This window comes from Sylvia atricapilla, chromosome 1 (assembly GCF_009819655.1).
Source record: "Sylvia atricapilla isolate bSylAtr1 chromosome 1, bSylAtr1.pri, whole genome shotgun sequence".
NCBI lineage: Eukaryota > Metazoa > Chordata > Aves > Passeriformes > Sylviidae > Sylvia > Sylvia atricapilla.
This window is the reverse complement of record NC_089140.1, coordinates 148,832,962-148,850,519: the sequence shown is the minus strand read 5'-3', so window position 1 is coordinate 148,850,519 and position 17,558 is coordinate 148,832,962. Positions and strand designations below refer to the sequence as shown.

At 38.5% G+C, this 17,558-nt stretch overlaps 1 protein-coding gene across 2 annotated transcripts in view; it reads left to right on the top strand.

Moving 5' to 3' along the window:
• Positions 1 to 17,558, top strand: part of TRAPPC9 (trafficking protein particle complex subunit 9) — a 462,611-nt gene that overhangs the window by 25,482 nt on the left and 419,571 nt on the right. For both annotated transcript variants that reach the window (XM_066336558.1, XM_066336551.1), the window contains 2 exons: positions 1,517 to 1,660; positions 16,187 to 16,313. In XM_066336558.1, the coding sequence (XP_066192655.1) occupies positions 1,517 to 1,660; positions 16,187 to 16,313 (271 nt within the window). The remainder of the gene's footprint in view (positions 1 to 1,516; positions 1,661 to 16,186; positions 16,314 to 17,558) is intronic.

Below are 17,558 nucleotides of genomic sequence, written 5' to 3'. Positions count from 1 at the left end.
TGCAGGAGAGGAGCAGGAAGTGATGGGCTGAGCTGTTTTTGTGGATGGTTAGTGTTGGGTTTTTTTAAAACTGTTGTGATTTGGCAGTCAAATTATATGTGAGAGGAGGTAGGAAATGCCAAACGGACTGTGTGGAAAGATACTAAGAATCAAGGAAGAGAGAACGTGCTGGGAAAAATATGCTGTGCCCTGGGATGGGACTGTGTTGGGAGAAGAAGTTGTAAAAGTTCTGCAAGAAATTATAATTAAAAAAAGCAAAGAAGGGACATGATTGATGTTTATCTTTCACTTTTACCTTACCTTCATGTTGCACTGAAGTGCGTTCTCTCATTTTTTATCCCTGAAATGGCTCTTTTAGAGACATATGGAAAGATCACTGCAAACTCTAAGATAGAAATGACATTTCACACATGAAAAATAATGAGACTCTCAAAATATAAACTCTCAAGGTTTGGTTGCAGTAAATATTCCTAAAACAGTTTGCCAAATGCTGATGGGTGATATTACAAGGAAGGCTGTTGAAGTTTATGAAGTATTGCATGTCTTGAAATATCTGTTATTTAAAAATTATTGCTGTTGCTTACTACTAAAAGCAGGTTAAGCTTGATGAAGAGTGCTGCCTATTATGGTTCAGAAAGGAAGGTTATGTTCTGATGATCTATTTATTCTTGCTGCAGATACGCTGCAAATACGAAGTAATTCATAGTCTGAAACTTAAAGACTGAAAATCAGGATATGTGCCTTGTGTTCAAAGTTTTATTCCTTTTATTGGCCGGGAAAGCATTTAGAGAAAATATCTCTTGCTTGATCTTTAAAGAGAGTTAAGAGTTACAAGGGGATTTTTTTTTTTTTTTTTTTTTTTTACAAGGGCATGAAGTGACAGGACAAGAGAGAAATGCTTCAAACTGAAAAGAGTAGGTTTAAACTGGATATTAGGAAGAAATTCTTTACTGTGAGGGGCATGAAGACCTGGCACAGAGAAGCTGTAGCTGCTCCAGCCCTGGAAGTGTTCAAGGCCAGGTTGGATGGGTCTTTAAAGCCACCTGCGATAGTGGAAGATGTCCCTGCCTAAGGCAGGGAGTTGGAAATAAGCTGGAAATAATCTTTAAGGTCCTTTCCAATCCGAATCATTCTGTGATTCTGTGATTTCAATTTCTGTGTGAAATCTTTTATGCATTGTCCAGAGAATTAAAAAAAAAACAAACCAAGACTTTAAAGATTTTGTATATAATTTTGGTTTTTGGGAAGTGCTAACTTTGTCGTCAGAATTTTAATTACATTTATTAGTTGATAGACAAACATATAAAGCAAAACTTGATTTCATATTTATATATTCAAGCAAATACAACAATCCTATTTTCTGTGTTGAATACAAGATTTGGATTTTGTAACAACCATTGGTTGATTGGTATAAATGCCATAAAATTACTGCTTAGCATATGAAGAAAACCAAAATCCATGTGTTTGTGATGACTTCCAACTTTAAAATACAATAAGTAGCTGTATTTTTTCCCAGGAACTCACAGGGGATGGGCTGCAGTGCAGATGCGTTTGCTCCATGAACTGGTCTATGCTTCCAGGAGGATGGGCAACCCCGCCCTGTGTGTCAGACATCTCTCCTTCCTGCTCCAGACCATGCTGGATTTCCTTTCTGACCAAGGTAGGATTTTTGAAGAAGCAGATATTTACACTTCCTGCTGACCCACAGTCAAATAATGTGACTCTGTTTTGAAATACAATTAATTTGGGAAGTGATGGAGAGCATAGAAGTTGGGGAGATCTGTGTATGCCTGAGTGGGTTGTTGATGGTAGTTAGTTCAACAGAGAGTTGAAATTAGATGGTCTTTAAGGTCCTTTCCAACCCAAACCATCTGCATTTCTAACTTTTAGAAGCTGAATGTGATGGACCTGAGTTAAACAATGTTTAACTGGGACAGTGGCCTTAAGTTCCTTTGCATTTCTGCAGTTTCTTTTTTTTTTTTTTAATTCAGCCATAAGTTGTAACAAGATTTAATTAGTCAAAGGTTGACAATGAACGTGTCTATGGATGATTTTCAGCAATGGGAATGATGTGTGTGAGGACCCTTCTGTGGGGTGGGATCATGTAACATTTACAGAATCACCTGGAAAAGCCAAGAGTGACAACTGTTACTTTGTATTATATTTCTTAGGAAAAATATTCTATAGTGACTTGATTATCACCCAGCTTAATGATATAAATTAATAATTGCTTAATGATACCAGTACTCACCTAATCAGTGCTGAAAGATTTTAGAAATGGATTTTGCTTCCCAGTAAGCTTGGTAAAAAATTTATTTTTGTTCTAGTTACTCCTCTGTTTACAGTAAAGAGGATGGAAGTGAAAAAGTATAGTTGTAAGCATAGTTGTATGTGGGGGGGGTGGTAGTTTTTTTTTTTTTTCCTTTTCTTTTTCTTTTCTTTTTTTTACTTTTTTCCTTTTTTTCCTTCAGTTATGGCCAAATGACTCCTGCAGCAAAGAACTTTGTTGACAAACTTAAAGTATTTGCCTGCTTTATTCCCTCTGTTTAGTGGCTCAAATCAGTGCTGGAGGAAGGAGAGGAACTGATAAACTGGAATAAATTTGCTTTCTGCCTATAGATCTTGTTTGCTGTCAAAAGGTCCTTGAATTTTCCAGGACTTAAAGTGAAGCTTGTTGATACATATATTGAAAATTGTGCTGAAGACAGCATTTTAAACTCTTCCATTCTGCATTTTCACATGTGATATTGTTAGTCCCTAATTCTAAAAAGGTTTGAACTCTTACAGCCAAGAAAATTTTGTCTCCTTTGCCTTCAGACATTGTGTGTTGAGTAAAGCTTCCAGTCTCATAATATCTAAGATAACTGTGATGTTCAGTGCCTTTGAATAAAATCAAACTAAATATTCTCCCATGTGGTTGAAAAGCAGTTGAATATTTTCCCTTGTCTCCTGAATACATCCAAAGTAGAGCTTGCTCTTGAGTTTGATGTCTTTCACTGATAAGCTCTTGCTCAGACATGGTGAGTGGTGTTCCAAAGGAGTGAAAGTGTAGGTGACAGTACCAGAAATGTATTTCTGGCCTGTAATTTTTTTGGTAACTCCTCTGAGAGTGATATTGTGTGACCATGGAATCATTAAGGTTTTAAAAGGTCTCCAAGATTATCAAGTCCAACCTGAGTTGTGCAAGGGTCCATTTAGCATAGAAAATTACCTTAAATTTATAGTTCTAAAAATTGGAATATTAGAAAAAAAAACACCCATGAAACCTCCTTCAGTTTTGAATTGTAGTAAAGGACAAAAGCAAGACAGTTGAAGGAAGAGGATTGGGTTACTGTTTTACTTACTGTGAACTGCTCCCTTACAAACTGGTAAAGAGTTGTCATTAGTGTTCTTCTCTGATAGTCACATGACTGAAATGTCCAGGTTTTGTTAATCGCTTGAAGGTTTAATCAGAAAACAGAAATAATGCAGTGATATTGGAGTTCAAGAGTCCTCAGGTTTTTACTCTTCTTGTATGCTGCACAAAACATCACCAGTTTCTAAGGGTGGAGGAAAACTCACTCTTTTGAAAAGTCAGTTTTCACTTGAATGTGTTCTTTCCTAAATAAATGTCATATTTTTAAAGCTTGTTACTGATTATCTGCTAAATCCCATTCTTGTATTTAAAGTTTGGGTAGTTTGCAGATCATTTTTACAATTAGAATAAACAGAAGTGAAAACTCTGTAGCTGAGAGGAAGTTAGCAGCTAAACATTTGGCTCTGGAACTTGACCTTCTAACCCTTTTTGTCTCAGGATTAGCTGTCTCTAGACATAGAAAAAGAACATTTTCTAGTTTTTTAATATAATTCTGTTCATTTACGGGTTCAGTTGAAGTTGGGATACTGAGACTTCGGAAAACAGAAAAAAAAAGATTTATTCTCCAAGTAGAAATTCAGCTGATGAGATTTGTTCCGATGAAATCTAGATCTATTAATTAGAAACTCGTGCTTCTGTTAATGGAACACAAACACAAAGTCAAAACTGGTTTGTGTTTAAAACAAAATTTAATGTTGCAATTGAATGACGCATTTTAAAATACAGCTTGTCTATATTTACTTGAATTTACTTCAATCTCCAACCATGCAGCCTGGCAAATCTAAATAAAGAGTATCATCAAGTAAATGGGAGATGTCAGTCACTATTTTAACAACATGGAAGCTGAAAGTTTGACTTAAAATGCAACTATTTAGTTACATAAATATGTAAAATCCAGTCTTCTACAACGCAAAATGAAGTACTAAATTCTGTGTAAAACCTCTAATCTCAAGCTATTATGTTTTAATGGTAACAAGCCCTTAAGAATCCCATTCTTTAAATAAGAATTAAAATGTGCAGTTGCAAAGTTGCTTGGAATTGAATCTGTCTTTTCCATAATGCTTTTTGAAACACACAAAACTGTGTGTATAACTCAGTGAATTTGAGCTGAGTGATGTGAGATATTTGGAAAAAAAGACCATTATTTTACTGGGCTCTTCACTGATAATATTCATACTTCTTAAAAGGGCTGTGACTTGCACTGAGTGCAGGTAATTCTGAGTTGGCTCCTCTTTAGATGAGAACTATTTGGAAACAGCTACCAAGGAAATGTGACCAGGCAGTCCTGTGGTGAATGAGTACAGAGTTGGGAATGTTTCTCCATTGCCTCTTGGAAAATTTGAGGTTTGAAAGTGAAAGATTTGAACAGCTTTCTTTTAGAAAATGAGGCACCCTGTTTGATGATAGCTGGAAGATGCTGTAGTTGATACATCAGGGAAGGGAGCAGTAAACCTTGGCTACAGCAGGTGAACTGGGCCTGGATACCGAGGAGCAGCCAGTGGATTTCAGGGGAGCAGAGATGAAGTTCGCGAATGATGTGCTGTTGCTGTGAGGTGGATGTGAGGCTGCCACTCACAAAATCTTCTCAAAACAAGTTCCCAACCTGCCAAAAAATCTGTGAGGTCTACAAAGTGTGTGAGTCTTAGCTGTCCTGGCTGCTCCTATGAGACTGCTCTGCTCCCTGGCTGGGCAGCTCTGGGAGGGGCCCTGGGGACAGCCTGTGGCACCCACTGAGATCTCCACATGGCATCTGTGAGCCAGGGCTGGAGCCGTGGTGGGGCTAATCCCTTTCCTGTGCTTCTCATCATCATTCTTGGCATTCTCCTACGTTCCCATTTTCTCATTCTTTCTCTTCTATGAAAAAATGAAGTTTGGATCCCAACATTCACCTCATTTGTGTTTTCATCTTCTTTTTGGGTATGTTCAAAAACATAATTCATTCCTGCATTTGTGCTTCAAGGCAAAATTTGTCTCTTCTTCAGCCTGAGCAGATCAGAACAGTCCTTCACCCCTGCAAGCTCGTGTTCTTTCAGACATTCAGCTGGTTTCCAGGATTTCAGGATTCCTGCTGTTTGCTTCTGGTGGCAAGGATCTTGGTGTGCTGAGGTGACCATTTCTCACCCACATGCGTAGCATGGGCTGAAACCAGGAGTATTCAAGTCCTTTTTTTTTTTTTTTTTTTTTTTTTTTTTTTTTTTTTTTTTTTTTTTTTTTTTTTTGTGGGCTAGTTTCTTGAAAATCCTCAGGGTTCATCTATTTTGTTGTTTGGGAAATAATGTGCACTTTTCAGTGCTTCTCAGTGTATCCCTGCCAAGATCTTCATGTCCTGTGGTTATTGTTGTTGCACTTGTATTCTTTGCAGTATTCTGGTGAGGTGACAGCCTTCACATCTGAGCTCTAAACTGCTCTCTCATGTACTTAATGAATTAAACTACTGACTCTATGATGATTCTGCATTAGACATGCAGAAGTAATTTGTCATTTGTTGACCAAGGGTTTGGATGTCTTTATTCTTGAGCTCACAGTAGGTGATGGAAAGAACTTCCCAGAATATCCTGGTGTGCCTTTCTGTCCTTCCTCAGTGTGGTTGTTTCTTAAATCACTGGTTACTACTGAAAGATATTTATTTTCAGCTTTTTCTGAGATCATTGTAACTAATGAAGAATTTCTGCCAGAATTTCTGCTGAATGCTGTTTCAGTTCCCCTCATCCTGTGGGTGAGTTGGGATGGACTTGTCAGTGTTTGTTGGGTAGGTCATTTTGATGTCTTGACAGCTTGGACTTCTTGGTAGCTGAAGGGCTTTACACCATTAATCTGAGAGCTCTTCCAAAACCTTTTCCTTTCAAGCCTGCTGTGCTCAGGTGATGGCTGAGATGTCAGCTGCCAGGGTGAGGTTGTGCCTTTTGCAAAGTGATGAGCTTGATCTAAGAAAGAAACCCCAAGCCTTGTTTGTCTTCAGAAATTGTGGTTAAGCCTGGACTGAGCGTAATTTGATGATGTCAGACGTGGTGTCTTACAGCTCTTAAAATATGTCTTTCGATCTTGCAGTTTGAAAGAGGAAATTATGCAGTATTTTAGACATTTTTATTTATAGAGCAGATTGCATATGCATTCTCTTGGTGTCATTTAAATTTCAAATTGCTATGTGGAAGTATGGAAAATAAGGAAGAATATTAAACTGGGCTCCTGAAAATTGACAGCTAGACCACAAGTGAATTCAGAAATTATTTTAACCCTTTGTAGCCTTCCTGCCAAGCAGCAGTAAGGACCAGACTGGTTTTCTGAGGATCTTTACTTAAAACTGTAATGTTGTCCTGAATTTCCATCCAAACCTGGGAAAATGCAGTGAAGCTGCACAGGAACTTGGTGGGTTATACCTCCCCACAGAGATTGGGCTAAATAGATTTCACTGGAGCAGGGCATAAGAATAACCCGTGAGCCTATAAATAGCTTTCAGGCATGGGATGATTTAAAATGGCATCTTTTTTGAGGGACTGCTGGAGCAGCCTGTGACTCTGTTCACCTCACTGCCTCCTGTTCTCTTGTTCAAGTCTTGCTGTGACTTTCTGATTTCCCCATGTTTTCAGAGCTGTAGTTGTTGAGAGTTTCAGTCCATTTAAGTTTGATGTGGTTTTCACCATTTCTCCCCTCTCTTTGCCATTTCTCCTGCCTATTCTCATAATTCTGCTCTTCTTTTTTTTTTTTTTTTTTCCCCTCCTGTTTTTCATATTTAGGTTAGAGGAAACAAGATTATAAATATTACAAATAAAGACATAAGCCCAGAAAAGATTTTGAGGTTTAACTTGCTCAGCTCAAGAAAAAAAAAACTCCACACAGAAGCAGGAAGCCTGCCAGAAGTGAAAGATAATTGAAGTATGGAAAGACACACTCAGGGAAGATTGAGCTGTATCAGAAAATTTGGATCAAGGTTTCCTGTTTAGGAAAGAAGATTCCAAGGCTGGTCCTTCCTCTACAGTATAAATCTGTGAAATTATTTAGAAGTGTAATTAGAAGTGGTTTATGGTAGGGAGTGATCTGAACTGTAAAATGAACAGTAATAAATTTCAGGTACCAGATAAGGTTCAAAGGCACTAAAACCATTTTAATTTTAAACAGCTGAACTACAGTTGCAGTTAATTTCTTAAAGTGTTTTTATCCTCACTTTAAAATTACAAATGGCAAGTGCATTGCTGTATTTTTTTAAGAGTTCAAGAGGGATGGAAGTGACCCTGGCCACACCAGCGATTCTTTTTACAAGATTCATCACTCCCCTTACACGTCTATGGCTCTCTTAGTACTAAGTGACCCTGGTTGTGGATACTTCTCTTGAAGTGAGGTAAACCAAATTCCATCCTTTGAACCCCTCTGGAGTTCAATAAATTTGACCTCAGTACTGGGTGCATTATAAGCAACTCTAGTAAATAAATAATAGTAGGTGTGTGGATAATTGTGATTTAATAGAAAGGGCTTGGAACATATTTGAAGCATGATTTATTTTCAAGGGACGATGGAGCATTTAAATGCGTGTGATTTAGTTGATGCAGTATTCCTGAATTAAAAAAAAAAAACAACCTAAAACCAACATCTATTGGTATATTGGTTTGTTAATGATTAGAAGAGATAGAAACCATCAGTTTAGGGTGTAGAGGAAAAAGATTCCCTGTCGTGTGCTCAGCAATAACCAGATCATCCCTGTATTATCAACACTGTTTTCAGCACAAATCCCACAACACAGCCCCAGCCCAGCTACTATGAAGAAAATTAACTCTACCCCAGCCCAAAGCATCACTTGTCAAAACAGATGTAAGCTGTTAGGAAACTGGCAAAAGTGACAGTATCACAATTTGTTGCCAAGCCAAGGTTATTGAGAAGAATGTCTCGAGTAGACTTGATTGTGATACTGTTACTTGAGAGTGGAGAATAAGAGATCTGTGTTGAAATCTTGCTCTTTGAGAGTCTGCTGATGCTGTCACAGGTAATCCCCCGAAGCTGTGTAATGAAGGCACCAACTGCTTTGCTCTCTAGCTTCTCTTTTGTGCTGCAATGCTTAAAAGACTTTAAATTGCATTTAAATTAGGGCAGCATTTCTCTTAGATCATCTATAGTGTGTAGATTCATTTTTAGCAAGGTAAATGTTACTGAGTGCAGGGGCTAGAAAGAATGATGCTTTAATCAGACCGAACAGAGAATTTATTGCAAATTAAAACTTGATGTAAACTTCAGAGTTGGAGTGAGTTTACTCAACTGACACTGATGAACTGGTTTCAAAGCAATGTGTTGTATTTTAGCTGACAAAATACCTGCAGGTTGATGTTACCCAACCAATAAACCTTTCAAAAGGGAGCTGCTTTGGTTGGTGTTACAATATTCAAATTAACTGATTTCAGGGCGAAGATGGAAATCTACAGTATAATTACCAGGGAGTATTTATAGCAGCCTGGGTAGTTCTTAGCCATTACTTTGAAATATTTCACTGCTTCAGCTTAGTGCCATTTCTTGCCTGTGTACTTATATATAAATAAGTGTGTCTGTGTGTATATATATATGTATAAAAATGTAATTAAACAGACTTTTTACCTTGTATATTTGATGTATAGCAGTGGCACAATGTGGTTTAAGAACAAATATATTTAAAAGCCTAAATGGAAATGCTTTTTGGTGGGTTGAAATACAAGACTTGGGAGATTGTGTATGAAGTAGGAGGAGACTCCGTAGAAGCCACTTAAGTCTTATTCATCATGGTGCTGTGACTTCTGCTACTTTTCATCTTCTTCCATGTTTTCATCAGTTCAGTGCTAACAAACGTTCACATTATTGTGTTCCTGCTACACTTCTTCCTGCCTTTTTTAAACCCCCTCTTTTAGAATGTCTCCCTGGAATTTGTGTTTTGTAGAGACAAGCCAACTTATTGAATAAATTTGCTCAAACTGCTTTATTAAGAGGGTGTAATTTATTTTCCTGAATTACATGTCTTTTGGACTTTGATTTTTTGTTGAAGTGGAATAAATAAATGAAATTGAGTAAACTAGCAGCAGGAATAAAAGATTTAAATTCATTTAGTATAGCACTAAATATGAAACATGATGATTTCTTAAGTCATATGTTATATGACAAAAATATGTACTGTGAATCAAATATTTAGCATTACAGACTGCCCTGAAAGTCTCACATGTCATTTACCTTTGCTTACACTTGTGTCTAAGTGGGGTACAGACAAAAACTCCAGCCAATGCCACAGCCAAATTCTTAGGCTGTGATCAGTAGATCAATTGTTAAAATAGTGCTTTTTTAATGACAAAAATTTTCTATTAATTTTTTTAAGGTCACTCATGAACAAAATGAAGTCTTTGAGCTTTAGCCCAAAATTGCCATCTTCATGTAGGTACCTCTGATCTTGAGGAAGTGCAATTTCCCCTCAATTAATTGAGGGTAAAGATACAGGTGTGCAAATGGAGGCACATTGCAAGGTTTTTATTCCAGGAAAAATGATCTCCCTTTGGGGGAAATCTGCTTTAATTGACAAGATGAAGACATGAAGAATTTGTGCTATATTATTAAGTGCTAATTTTTTTGTACTAAAGGAAGCTATTTTAGGAGGTGCTATGTTACTGAAATTCAAATATATTTTATATGACATTTAACAGACTCAAAACTGCTCTCTCACCCTAAATTCAAATTAAAGCACTGGAGTCAAGGCTGCTGTTGAAATTGACATTTTTTTGGAAAAAGAAATATCCATGTTTAAAAATGGATCATCCATGTGCCTTAGTGAACTCCCCATATGATGTCCATGGAGTGTGATTGGATGTGCCAAGGAAAGATGGGTAGGATAGAAGTGGTACTGAAGATCTGTTTTTACAGGGGGATGGGAAAACTCAGGAGAGAGGGCTGACATGTTTTCATTTGAAGTTTTCAGACAGTTTCCCAGTTTTTTCAACAATTAAACCATGCTTTTCTGAAGCGAGGTTAGATCACTGGTGGAGACATTGAAATTTTGAATCCTGATAAACCTTTCTGGCCGAATTCCTGTGACATCTCATAACAGTATATTGGGGAAAATATTGTGCAGAAATCAATGTGTTGTCCCTTCCATCCTCTGTCTCTGCTTCTTCCACACAAAACCCAGAATCAGATGTGTTTTACAGTTGAGCCATTGTATCTGGGAATATTTACAAAACCTTCCTTGCCCAGAAGCAGCTTTACAGCAGTTCTGAACTTCATTTATCATTATAGAAGTTATCTATGCCTAATTGACTCCATTTTTTGTAAATGTAGGACTCCTGGTGTTCTTTAACATGAAAAAATTAGTATTGATTTCAGTGGTTTATATACTGATTTTGTGTGTTCAAAATACATTTTTTAGTATTGGAAGTATGCAGACATCTGAAGTTCTGAGATGTGGAAAGCCAGACACTGAAATTTTAATGGTGTCTTTATGAACTCTGTCTTCAGCTGTGTTGATTTTTTAAATGAGGTTTTAACTCAAAATATTTTTGTGCAAACTGGCTGGGACTTCATGTGTTCACATTTTATACAATTATTAAAAACCTTGTAATGGAAGACAGCAATGTATTTAATCAGTCACTTCTCATTCTTTCATTCTTTGTCTTTGTGGCAGTCTTTTAGGAGTGGAACACATTTTGCTTCTCAAGGACAGCTATTTTTATTTGTGGCTAAAATATTATTTTCTTCCCCCTTCCTGCAAAGTTAGTAATAAATTGAGAACTTATTTTTCAAAGATAAACTATTACACAGCAAATAACTGAATCCTTTGTGTGGATGGACTCAGTCTCTGATATAGTTCATGATGCTCTGCTCATGAAAGCAGGTCTAATTCTCTGGTATCATAGATTAATTATTTTCTTCTAGTTTCTGCTCTTTTCTATGTCAAACAGTGAATTTTATTAGTCTCTGCTATGTTTGTTTAGAGATTTATGTTGCTTGATTTCTTAAAGAAATGGGATTCATATTCTCTGCTGACTGCCAGTGCCTTTCTCCATAAGAACAGCTTTGGAGTCTGTGGGGAACACACACATTTATTGCAGTACACAGTAGTGGGATGAACATCCAGGATTCCTGTGTTGCTTTCAAATCAGTTTGTTCAAATTTGAGCTTTCTGAGCAGTTTCAAATCGTGTTTACTTGCTCCATGCGTTTTTCAGAAAAATATTAGTGGTGTTATTTGTTAGTAAAACGGTAAAAGATGCCATCAGCCACTCCCTGTCAGAGTGAATGGGGTGGAAAAGCAGGAGGCGCTGCCTGCAGGCAGAGGAGCTGCTCTGGCCGTGCAGCAGTGCATGGATCCTGCAGGTCTTGCCGAGGTGCTTTGCTCACACCTCTGCCCTGGCTGTGCCTGGGGAAGGGAGATGCCCTGAATACACAAATGTGGGGCTCCCTGTCCAAACCAGGGCTCAGGCACTGCCTGAAAGGCTGAGGAGCTTTGCACATCCCCTCCAGTCTGTGATTAACTGTAGAGTAAAAGGTGTGTAGTAGTTGCTGTCTGTGAATAATCTTTTTTGCAGCTTTTGTGAGGGTATTAACCTATTTTGTGGCCTTTCTGAAATTCTTTAGTTTAAAGAGTACACTGCATCTTCATGGCAAAGTGAGAATGAAGATTTCCCTGAAAGCAGACACGGGCTTTCTCTTCCCTGGGGCTCACCAAGCAATTCTCATTTTGTGTGAAGGAAACATCACAGGATCTCAGAATAGTCTGAGTTGTAACTAGCCTTGAAGTTATCATCTCTGGTGTGGGCAGGGACACCTTCCACTATCCCACATTGTTCCAAACCCCATCCAGCCTGGCCTATTCAGGGTTGGGGCAGCCACAGCTTCTCTGGGCAACCTGTGCCAGAGCCTCACCAGCCTCAGAAACAGGGCTTTTTAAATATCTAATGTAAACCTGCCCTCTGTCAGTCTGAATCCATTTCCCCTTGTCGTGTTACTACATGTTCTTGTAAGAAGTCTCTCTCCATTTTTCTTGTATGCTGCCTTGAGGCACTGGAAGGCTATATCTATGTTTATGGGTGCAAAACCTGCTTTTTCTCTCTTTTTTTTTTTTTTTTTTTCCTCTCATCAGACTGACTTTTCTGTCTTGTTATATATTATTACTAAGTCATTAAGGAGATGTTTGAGTCTGTCCTGAGAGAGTTGGGTCAGAACTGCTGCAGGAGCTCTCCTCAGACTTCTCTTTTGTGGCCATTATTTGATGTTTTCAAGGGAGAAGGAAAAAGCACAACCAGCACAGAGCACCCTGGGCAATGAGGGGTTTTGTTAAAATGTTGATTCTGAGCCTATTACTGAGGTAAAATGGGAATCAGAAGGTGTTGAGCTATTCGTTTTCGGTACTTCATTGAGCTCCATAAGGAAATGAAGTTGTTCAGTGTGATTGGTGGGTCAGACAGGAAATGTTCCATTTCTTTGTTCCACCTTTGTAGGTTGTTCTACAGGGGACATTGTGACTTGATCAACACTTCATCAACCAATTATTGCCAAAGAACAAATGTTCTGTTTTTATTCTTTGCCATAGTGTTCAATGGGTAGTGACTGAACCCGAGTACAGCTATTTTAAATTTCTTCAGATATTAAAGAACACAGTTACAGCAGTTGTGTTCTTCTCATTTTCTGTGTTATCTGCCAAGACATGAACTGCTGTTTATGTTAGACTGTTAAATCACAGTTACTGAAGTGCTTAAAAATGTTAGTCTATAACTGACCTTCTGTCCTGTCCTGGTCTGATTTTTCAATGGCTCCATTATTGTGAAATACTGCTCCACATTACTGTGAAACGAGCAGAAAGTCTGGTGTTTTTCACATTTAGTAGCTTTCAATCACCGATGGTTTCTGACTGTGCATCTGAAGCTCTCAGATTTTTGTGTTCTTGTATTAGAAGAAGGTTTGAAGCAGCTTGGACACAAAACCAGTGTTTGTTACGTTGAGGTGAAGCAGTTAAGTGAGGAAATTCTAAGAGTATGGGTGGACTTGCAAAATTTTTGGTTGTCAGCAGTCAAAATCAGTTTGGTATGAAATAGGGAAACTACTATGGCGTTATTCTGAACAAACTGAGCAAAATGTGCTCACGTGTCAGTGCTGATGGTGGCTTTGCTCAGCTTCATTTGGTTACAGCAATTCTGTGATCCTGGTCTTTCAGTGAGTCTGGAGAGAAACTGAGGAGAAAAAAAATTGTGCACACAGTTAATCCAGATGAGAAAATAAGCTGTCACTCCTCACTCAATAAATGAGTCCCTAATACCCACACAAGAGCATCCAGTAGTGCTCCCAGCCGCAGGACAGGCTTTTAAAGCTGTTGAGGTGAATTCACAGGTCACAGATCAAGTGGTGGACCTGTACAAGCATGAAGGCACCAGGTGGGTAAAGACCTTCAAGAGCAGCTGGGTTTTGTCTCTTCTTTTCAAAAAGATAAGCGCTGGTGATAACAGTCACAGAAATCTCCTAACAGTGGATCAGGAAGGAGGTTGAGGAGTTCAGTGGCTCCTCCCAGGAGGTTCTGTCAGAACACAATGTCAGGCAGCCAGAAGCTGTGAGAATTCAGAGCTGCAATTGCTGTAGCAGATTTTTGGCAACCATTAGGCCACAGAGGTCAGGGAGCTGGGGTGCTCCTCTAGGGGGAAGGTTCTGGTGTTTGCTTTCAGAAGTGGCTCTTGGGCAGGATCAGGCAACTCTCGCATTGTGAATACTCCCCATCATGTCCAGCTGATGTGGATTCATTCCTTCAGCATCTTGGCTGACATGTGGTGCTGAGAAAAAGGAACTGAGCTGCAGGCCTGGCAGCTGTTTTTCACACCACATCAACATCGAAAAATGGTTTGGTTTGGCTTTTTTCTCACAGAAAGCATGGGGAGCTGCTACCGGGAAATAACCACATGGCTGAAAAATCTGTAAAGAAATTCTTTTTACAAATGGCAGCCTGCTTTCTTTGAGAACAGTAACTGACAGCTTCACACTGGGGAATGAAAGCCAGTGCTCTGGAATGACAGACCTTTGGTCTCAAGCACAATTAAGCACATGCTGTGGTATTATCTTCATCATTCCTGGTAGCTGTGAAGATTTCCATCTCTGTGGATTCTGTTTGCACTTTGTGCCCTTGCTTATATGGCAAATAACCCGAAATTTTGGTGGTAATACTGAGCCTTGAACCACTACAACTCCTGGCTGTGCTGTGCTGCTCTGAGTGTATATGGATGTCTAATTGATGTGGGTTTGGGAATATTTCCTACAGGCAATTAAAATGTGGGGAATGGCTCAAGAAACTGTTCCGTGAAACACAGACAGAAGCAAGGCAATTTGTTAGTTATGTGGCATTAATTCCATAGTGAAGGGGATTACCATCAGTGTTTGTTTGCTTTGAAGGGGTGTGTACTCATGGCTGTAGATTTCACAAATGAAGTTGGGTTGATATAAGCAGCATAAGCATTGCTGGATGTTTGCGCTTTTCAAGGCCCAAGATGGAGTTTTGGGCAGGTTTTGGTGTTTTTGGCACAGTTTACAGGATATGTTTCTTCTCCATTTTTCTCACTCCTCCCTCTCACAGCTGCTATGCAGCATTTTTTACCCTTTCTTAAATATGTTCTCACAGATGTGCCACCAGCATAACGTGACTGGCCCAGCTTGGGGCAGCAGCAGCTTTGTTTTGGGGTTGTCTGGAATGTCATGGAGATATCCTGGTCCCTTCTCCCAAAGGCCACTCCTTGCTGCCAAAACCTTGCTGCATAACCCACTACAGCTGTCTAAGCAGGTGTTTTTTGGTAGTAGTACTACTGAAAAGTACTTGTTATCACCTTCCCCTTTCCTATTTAGTTTTTTCATTGAGCATTTTGATATTTTAACTATTTTCTAAGTACAATTTTGATACTGAATAATTATTTTTATTGGTAGCATGTACGTGGAACAGCCTAGTCTAGTGGAAGGTATCTCTGCCCATGGTAGGGTGGTTGGACTTTAGGATTCCTTCCAACACTCTTATGAATATTCACTTTTAAACAATATAGGTCTTTTCAACTGCCTCATTCTCCCCTCTAAACAAACAATCCCAGGCTTTTCTCTGTTTGCAGACTTCCATTTCATCAGAGAAATAGGGAATCATGGAGTCATAGAAATGTTTGGGTTGGAAGGCACCATAAAGATCAAATGCGATTTTGTGTTGAAGCTTTGTATTTCCAAATAGGCTTTTTTTTTTCTGGAGACACAATTTTATATCGTGTTGAAAATGATTACAGGATAAAACTAATATGCAGACATTGTACATTCTTGAAGATAACTCAAATAATATATATTTATTTGAAAATATATGTTCTTGTATTTTTAGGCAAAACCAAAGATCTTTCTTATCAGTTGTTATGATTTAGTAGCATAACACAGTACAATTATTTTGAGGATTAGATAGTTTTCACACAAGCTAACATCAAAAGTAATGTTTCTCTTCACTGCCTTTGATATTACTTAATCTAATGTTTCAGAGCAGTCCTTGTTCCCATACAGTGCTATTATTAACAACCTTAATAATTTGTGAGGCTGGTTCTTTGTTTGGATATATAGGTTTAATAGATGGAATTGTAACAAATTGTATTTTGACAATAAAAAAACCTAACAAAGAGTAGGTATAGACTGGCACTTGAAAAATTCTGAGAAATCTAGAAAACTCTTTTGCTTAAGGTCACTTAATTATATTTGATCCATCTGTCGAGGTTGAACATAACTCCAAGTGCTGAATGCAGAAATTAGTTGGCATACCATTTGAGTTATTTTGTACCAAAAAAAAAGGCTATAGTCTCAATTGTATGTGAATTTGAAATTGTTTTTTAATTTTATTTTCTAGAAAAAAAAGATGTCACACAGAGTTTGGAAAGCTACACTGCAAAATGCCCTGGGACAATGGAAGTCATCACTCTTCCAGATGGTTTGAAGCTACCTCCTGTTCCCTTCACTAAATTGCCTATTGTGAAGTAAGCCCAAAGCACAATTTTTAACTTTTTCACAGTACCTGTCAAATTTTGGAGGATACTGAAAGAATGCAGTCATCTCACTTTAGGCATGTGGCTCACAGGAACATGGAAAAATGTCAAAATGTCAAATTGTTTTGAGAAGCTCTTGAGCAAAAATAGAGCCTTTGACCAGAAAATACTTTGTGGCCTTTAATTTCAGAAAGAGAGAAGTTTTGTTTTTTGAAGAACTGTCCTTTCACAGTTGCTTATTCAATTCAAGAAAGGTATTTTGCTGCAGCTGAGATTTTAGTTGAATCCTTGATAATTTCAGTACTGAAGGTCCATGAGTTGGATGCAGTCTCCATCTACAGAGCTTGGGACTCACCTGGAAGTGCTGCTTTTTGTAACTCTCCCTTTCTAGATGCTGCATTTTCAAGCTGGCATCTTCACTGGCCTGTTCTAAATCTCAGCTCCATTCAGGCACACATCACACAGTCAGGCCAATGAATAACAACTTGCTCAAGTTTAAACCTAGCATAAAACATTAGAGAGAGTCAGAGAGAGAGAAAGCAGCTACTGGCTATCAATAATAGAAGACTGAAAGAAAATACTTTCTTTTTGAAGGAAAAATAATTCCTATTCAGAAAAAGTATTCTGAATAGTGAAGAAAATGGGGCAAATGCTGATTGAATCCTTCGTCATGGGAGTCATGCATTTAGTCATGGCATCATAGAACCATGGAATAATTAAAACTGGAGAAGGCCTTTAAGGTGATCAAGTCCAACCACCAACCCAGTGCAACCATCATGTTCACCATTAAACCATGTTCTCAGAGGCCACGTGCACATATTTTTTGAGCACTTTCAGGGATGATGACTCCACCACCTCCCTGGACAGCCCTTTCCAATATTTGACTGCCCTTTCTGTGAAGAAAATTCTTGTAATATCGAATTTAAACCTCCCCTGTAGAATTTGAGGCCGTTTCCTCTTATCCTGTCACATGTTACCTGGGAGAGGGGACTGGAAGAAGAGGCCAGTCAGAACTCTGGCAAGAGATTCCCAAGACTTCAGTGGGAAAGACTTCATGTCACTTAAAATGTTTTGTATGCTGAGAGAAGGGGACAAACATCCACTTACATTATCAATTTCTCTTGACCTGGCTGTACTTGGAAGGTTGGGAGTATCTCCTTCTGTTTTCCCATGGGACGAGGAACCCAGCATGAACTTTATTTAACATTTAAGAATTGCTGCTCCTCTCCTCCCCCT